A 7192-nucleotide genomic window follows, 5' to 3' on the forward strand; every position below is an offset into this window, starting at 1 on the left:
CTCCTGCTCTTGAGGGAATGGTAAGAAAAGCTCCTGGGTGCTGATTTCTACCATCTCTGATGAATTCTAAGAGATCCCTGAACATCAGTGTGATCAGAACACGAGGTGGAACATCCCCAGTCCCACATCTGGCAAAGGAAACCGCTGCTCTTGGGTGCTCAGCACAGACCTGGGAAGGGCTCTGGGTTTTGGAGGCAAAAATCCCACTCCTCACTCACCCCAGGAGCTGAGCAAATCGAGCTCCACAGAGCACTCAAACACTGCTGTGTTTTCCTGCAGTTCACCTCCTGACAAACCTGAACCCAGCAGAGCTCAGCTCCAGCCTCATCCCTCAAGAGAAGGTTCTAAATGTCACCACTGAGGGCCAATCTCTCCCAAACCAGTTTGTGATGGACACTGATCAGATGCTGAGGCTCAAAGAGGCAAAAGGATTTGCCCCCAGAGCCAACAAAGAGCAGAGTTAAAAACAGATTCTGCTTTCCAGCCAAAAAAGCCCCACTGCCACCCCCAAACCCGGCTGGAAAGGAGGTAAAAACAAAACAGAAGCAACTCCCAGATCAGCATGGAGATAAAAATCATCTTCCTACCGACTGTGGCAGCTGGACTCGCACTTCCCCAGCGTCCAGAGGGGATGCATTTGATCCCTGGGGTTTCCTCTCCGAGCTGGRTTGGTGCTCCCGGTATTTCTTGGTTCTCACAGGTAATGACAAGAACTCCTTTCCTGAGATCTTCAGCTCTCCCACGTGGTGGCTGTCCCCATTCTGCTCCTTGGGAAAGCAAGAAACAGTCATTGCAGCAATTGCCTGTTTGGGTTTTTGTGGGGATCTGCTGGTTCATGCCCACAGAGCAGGAGTTAACGTGGTGTTTGTGCTCCCACAGACACCAAAATTCGGGATTTTCACCGCAGGAGTGGGGAAAGGGAGGTGACAGAGATCCCAAACAGGAACAGTGAGAACAAGGAAGGAGAGATTCCTTTCCCTGGATGCCGTTGATGGGACCAGGCCAGTGCCCACATCAAAGAAAGCAGCCACATGGACAGAAATCAATAAATCAGAACCAAAAAATGCCTTGGCTGGAGGCCTCACACTGCTCAGGGCACGACAGCCAGGAGAGATGACTCAATCACAGCACACAGACACCTCCAGGGTAAAACCCAGCATGAGAAAAAGAGATTCCAGTGTGGTACACAAGGAGCAAACAACAGGCTGGGAGATAAAACTTCAAATGGAGGAGTGAGAGACAGGCTGGGGAGAGCAGGAGGAGCAGGGAGCAGTGTGTTTGTGCTGTGCTGGAGTTTCAGAAGCAGGGTGGGCATTCCCTGTGCCCCAGCACACAGCTCTGGGCAGAGGCACAGGCAGGGAGCACAATAATGAGGGGTCTGGATGGCTCTGAAGGTGTTTTTGACAGAGTTGGGGGGCAGGAGGTGACACAGGGCTGAGAGATCAATCACAATTCATGGATTTACTCTTCACCACCTCATCCCCCCCACCACAGCACAGAGCAAAGGAGCTGTGAGCTGGGACAGAGGAATTGCACCCAAAACAGGAGAGGTGAGCTCACATTCCCCAGGAGCACTGCAGGAAGAGCTCACACCTGACTGCAGAGCCCCTGCAAAACCCCTGAAATCCATCACCCTGCCCCAATATCGAGTGGTGCTCAGCTTTGACAGCAAAGAGCAGCAAAGCAGCAGCACTGACAGCATTAGCAGCAGGTCACACACCAGCAGGGCCCTCGGGGCTGTGCTCTCTGACAGGGACACAGCAGCCAATGTCCCCTGACCTYGGGCACTGCTGTTCCCACCATCGACACCCAGAGCTGGAGTCACCTTGGTGAGAGCAGGCAAGAGCCAAAACAGCCCAGGGGCAGGGGGAGAATTGATAAAAACACATCAGGATATTTGGAATTTATTTTCCAAAGAGAGTTAATTCAGGGTGGAGCTTTTGCCTGCCATTCCCAGCACTCGTGGTTTTTAGGAACCTGAAAGGTTTCTCCAGCCTGAGGTTGTTTCCCCTTGCCTGTCTGCACCCACCTGCAGCTTGGATGAGCTTTTTCTCTGTGACAGTTCTATAAAGGGGAAATGCTCCCTGAGAYACTCGGGAGAGCTGTGTCTGGGTGAATATGGGTGATTTGTGCCAAAACATTCCAAAAAAAGCAGAAAGCTGCAGGCCTGGCCACCTCCTGTGGGAACRGGCATCACTGAGCCCTGGGCAGCACCAGCAGGATTTTCTGGGAGCCTGAAGCAATCCCTGTGGCTGGGAAGGCTCTGTGCCTCCAGCTGCTGCAGGTGCAAACCCTGCCCTGGGGACACGGAGGAAACACTCAGATCCCACATCACCAGCGAGGCAGAGCAGAGGAAAACCCTGGAGAAATCCTGGAACAAACCCTGGAGAAAACCCTGAGCAAAACCTGGAGAAAACCCTGGAGAAATCCTGGAACAAACCCTGGAGAAAACCCTGAGCAAACCCTGGAGAAAACCCTGGAGAAAGCCCTGAGCAAACCCTGGAGCAACCCTGGAACCAACCCTGGAGCAAATCCCGGAGAAATCCCCTGAGCAAAACCTGGAAAAAAACCTGGAACAAACCCTGAGCAAACCCCTGAGCAAACCCCTGAGCAAACCCTGAGCAAACCCCTGAGCAAACCCCTGAGCAAACCCTGAGCAAACCCTGAGCAAACCCCAGAGAAAACCCTGAGCAAACCCTCTGCTTCCTGCCATGCTCCATCTCCTGTGCCTGCCCTCTCTGTCCTCTGCTGGGGTGACAAACACAGGACCTGTCACAGCCACTCAGGGCCTAAACCACTCACCATGATCCTTCCAATAAAGCGCTGCTTTTGCAAAATAAAAAAGCCCAGAAGTGGCTTTTCAGCTTTGAGTGTTAAGTGCCTTTTTAGTCAGACCAGCTGTTCCTCTCCTCCAAGCTCTCTAGAAACCCTCTTTGGTTAATCCCATTGACTCCACTGATATCTGCTAATTGCATATTTCCCTGCAAATGAAGCCAGCCAACAACAAACCAAAATCCGTGCACAGATTCCCACTGACACTTCATCTGGGAGGCCAGACAGCTCAGCTCACCTTTTCAGAAGGGAACTTGAGGAGGTCTAAGCTGTCCATGCTGTTCCTCTGGAGTCTCTTTGGCCTGGCTCCTGCAAAAACAACGCTCACATCAGGGGGGTGTTGCCAACAGCACAAATGTCACACAGAAAGAAATCAAACCACAGCAGATCTTTGCTCTGGTTAACTGAAAATCAGAGGGCTGGGATGGTGCAGCTGTGCTGGCCTTGAAATTCAAATGTGGGGTTTTTTTTCCTGTTGTTTTGGGWTTTTTTCAAAGTGCTGTCACAGGGCTGGGTGAAGCTTTGGCTACCGAGTCACAGCCAGGTCACACCACGACCCTGATCTCATCACAGCCTCTGGAATTTGGGACTTACAAACCTCACTCTAAACCACAAAAGCCATGGGACTGGCATTGAGAAAAATCATAACAAATAGACAATTTAGTACATCTGTGGATTTGTTGCTTTATCATCATGTTTTTAACTGAAATAATGTTTCTGGGACTCAACTTTGAGCTTTCCTCTATAGTCACAGACTGGAAAACTAAGTGAAGGAGCAAATATTTTCTAACTAGCATAGGCCCAGCCTTGAGAGGAGCAAAATCCTGCCTTGAACCTGAGAGAAGAATCAAAATTTGGCAGAATTGATGATATTTATTTGATTTAATATTCCAACAACAACAGAGTGGGTGAAGCAAAGCTCAGCTCTGACTCCTGGGCTCCAAACCCTGTTAAGTTCCAGTGTCCCTCCAGCTGCTCCTGCCTTGCTGAAAACACCCAGAATGTACAAAAATAGCCCTGGGAAAGCTCCTGCCMTCCCACCCTGCTGTTCCCCATCTCTGATGGGTCCTGAATGATCCCCACATGACACCCCCCTGCAGCAAAACCATCCAGGGCAGAGAGCAAAGCTCTCACTCAGGGTCCTGTGACAGCTCCCAAGCTTGAGGGRAAATCCTGGGGGAAGGGAATAATCTCCACACTGAGCCCTGAGAGCAGAAATCACAGAGTTTTGTGTGGTTTCTGCAAATTTCCCAAACTCCCCAAACCCCTTCTCCAGCTCCCAGCGCACCCAGCAGCACCAGGGCTCATCACCCCATCCCAGCCTGGGGCCACAGAGCTGCTCAAACTTCACGGAGAGACGGCACAAAACTCACAAATCAAAGCTGACTGCCAGCAGAGCACGGGGATTAAATGGAAAAAGGCTCCAGGGATTCCTGCAGCAGCACACAGCCAGCTTGGGCAGGGCTCCAAATGCCACCAGGGCTGGACCCAAACTGCACCAACCCCGCTCTGAAAGGCTCAGCTTCACCAGGGATGAGCTCAGAGCAGTGGGAGCTCCCCAAAGATCACAAACACACCTCACAAAGGTCACAAACACATCTCACAGCTCAGCCATGAGGATCCTAAAGCTCATTTCCGTGCCCCTCACCACCCTGAAGGGGTTTATTCCTTGCAGCTGTAAAGACTCAATTCAACAAAACATTTCTGCACATTTCTGCCTCTCCACAGTGCACATCAGCAGCAGCTTCTCCTGGAGGTGATTCATGAGCAGGCTCTGAGTTCAGAGGGRCTGACAGGAGGGCTGGAGGTGGAGAACAGGCGCTGATGTGAGCGTCACGAGGAGCAGGGAATGCTCTCACCCTGCCGAGCCAGGGGCTCACCTGGCAGCAGCTCACAACATTCACACTGCAAAAAAAGGCCTCAAAGATCTCAAATCCAACTGATTATCACCTTGCCAGAGTGCTGAGTGCCATGTCCAATCATTCCCTGAGCCCTTCCAGGGGTGGTGACTCCCTGGGCACCCCCTTCTAATGCCCAAAAACCCTACAACTCCACCAGCAGCAGCATCCAGGAGGGGCTGGGAGAGGGGTGAAGGATTTTTGGGAGCTGKCACCTTGCTCAGGCAGGGGCTCAGCAAGGGGAAGGCAGCCCTGGGTTGCTCCCATGACCCCCAGTTCCACACTAAGGACACAGCTAGAGCTGCTGGTGGAATAAAAATCACCCCAAACCCCCGAGCAGAGGCACATTTGGGCCCCTGGAAGCGAACGTGCGTCACGGCCACTTCCAGGAAAGCAAGAAAGCAGCAAAGTGTGCCCGATTAGATAAACACACATCACTTCCAGCTGCCTAAAGAGTCATTAATTCCACACCTCCATCCTCAGGAGCTTTTGTKCGTTCCCAGAGCGCTGAACCGCTGGCCAGCAGCCATTCATCCCCGAGCTGAGCAAACCTGCCTGGTGTTAATTTAATAGACACAGGCAGCTGAGGCTCCCCCAGCAGAACAATTCATCCTTTTCCCTTGTTCTGATATTGGTGTCTGTCCGTGAYTGTGGGGCTCACACACAGCTGAGGAGGAAGTTCAGAGTTACAGAGGCTTCACCCAACTCAGGTATTTCATTCAGGAGGGATCCCAAACACCATCCCCACTCCTCATCACTCAAACAAGCAGCAGAAGGATGAAGAGGGTCCTTATCACTCTGGGCAGCCAGAAACCAGATCCACACCACACCACTCGTGTGGGAGCTTCTCCCCTTCTCAGCCCACACCTCCTCATCCCCCTTCCAGCAGAGCAGAGCTTTCCATACTCACAAAGCGTCCCACRACACGAGTCCCACTATCTTTCCATCTCCATTCCCTCAGATGGCTCCAGATGGAACTTCCAGCCTCTTCCACCTTATTTTTTCCCAGAAATACCTGCAGCAGCACCGAATGCTCAGCAGAAGTTGAACTCTGCCTCCTTCTCCCCAGCAGCAGCAGCAGGGGATGCGAAGGATGGAGCAGCTGAAACCCTGGGTCTGTTCCTGGGGCAGGTTTTTTTTTTTCCCTCTCTCCCCAGCATTTATGGGCATGTTTACCAAGGCTGCTGCAGAGTAACGGAAAACCTCAGGGGCCTTTCTAAATGCTCTCTCTGTCCTGGAGGTTTGCTGAGGTCTCAAATAGAGCRAGTTGAAACCTTCTTGTGAACATCAGCTGAGCAGCATTCCTGACTGGCTGTATTCATGCCCTGTTTCCCTGGAGCTCCTGGGATGTTGCTCTTTTCACTTCTCAGGGGTGTTGGTTTTTTTTAAAAATATTTATTTTCAAAAATCTCTTCCCCACCCCAACTATGATTTCAACAGCACCATGAACCAAGGGGATTAAAAAAAAAAAAAAACAACAAAAAAAAAAAACCCAAAACTTTTTGCTTTTTCAATTTGGTTCCTGGGGTGAGTTTAACGGTTTTCACACTCTTGTGTTYATTCTGCAGCTGCAGAGGACACAAGGAAGTTTTCTCAAGGATGGTGATGGGATCATCTCATGGAAAGCTGKGCAGACAGCGCAGGCAGAGCTTTGCTCCTCCATGGACAATCTCCATATCCGAGAGGCTGCAGCTGACAAGATCGAGCTGAACATGTGTAGCAGCGACTCAGGGAGCCCTGGCAGGAGCTCTCATCAGGCTGACATGTGCTTTGATAAGTGCCAGCTCTGCCCCCTCTGCCGCAGCTCYGGGAGCTGCCGCCTCCCCCCTGCTCCGAGCCGGAGCAGCAGAGCAGAGCCCAGCCCAGACAGAGCTCCAGTTCTGCATTTTCAGCCTGGGAAGGGGCTGTGTCCCTCTGGGGGGCTGTGCCAGAGCAGGGGGAATCCAACCTGACAGGGACTCCATGGAAAAGCAGCGGGGAAAGGTTGTGGGGTCACCACGAGCTCCCGCTGCCCGCAGCAATCCCATGCTGCCCACCCCAAAAAACACAACAAATGCACCATCAAATCCACAAATCCACCTGTATCTCCATGAAAAGGTCATTTCTCCCTGTACCTGCATTAACCAAGACATTGGATTTGGCTTTTGGGTGAGTTCTGCAGCCACGGACAGCGCCTCCCCCATCTGTACAGACCCGAACCTTGATTCCTGCAGACAACTCTAAAAATTGTCAATATAATGAAATCAGACCAGCCAGCCAGTTGTTTGGGGTGGAATGCTGGTCTGGAAACCCTTCCCAGCTCCAGAGTGACAGTGGAGATACGGTCCAGCGCTCCCAGAGCTCAGGGAGCATCTCAAATCATACGCTGCTGACATCTAATCAGGGAAACTCTGTCAGACTCGTGCTCCATTATTGCAGCAAAGCTCTTAAAGAGGAAAGGGGGAGGGGGAAAACAAGCAGAG

General features: G+C 51.8%; 1 protein-coding gene across 5 annotated transcripts in view; it reads right to left on the bottom strand.

The window, feature by feature from the left end:
- GPSM1 (G protein signaling modulator 1) overlaps positions 1–7192 on the bottom strand; it is a 62973-nt gene that overhangs the window by 19637 nt on the left and 36144 nt on the right. For 4 of the 5 annotated variants that reach the window (XM_057380849.1, XM_057380852.1, XM_057380851.1 and 1 more), the window contains exons 10-11: positions 3071–3141; positions 588–767 (exon numbers count right to left, since the gene is read on the bottom strand). In XM_057380849.1, the coding sequence (XP_057236832.1) occupies positions 588–767; positions 3071–3141 (251 nt within the window). Of the gene's footprint in view, positions 1–587; positions 768–3070; positions 3142–5640; positions 5871–7192 lie in introns of those variants that run through there. The other variant, XM_057380854.1, reaches the window with a different exon arrangement.

The sequence above is a fragment of the Malurus melanocephalus genome, unplaced genomic scaffold (assembly GCF_030028575.1).
Source record: "Malurus melanocephalus ecotype Western Australia unplaced genomic scaffold, MMel_1.1 scaffold_474, whole genome shotgun sequence".
Classification (NCBI taxonomy): Eukaryota; Metazoa; Chordata; class Aves; order Passeriformes; family Maluridae; genus Malurus; species Malurus melanocephalus.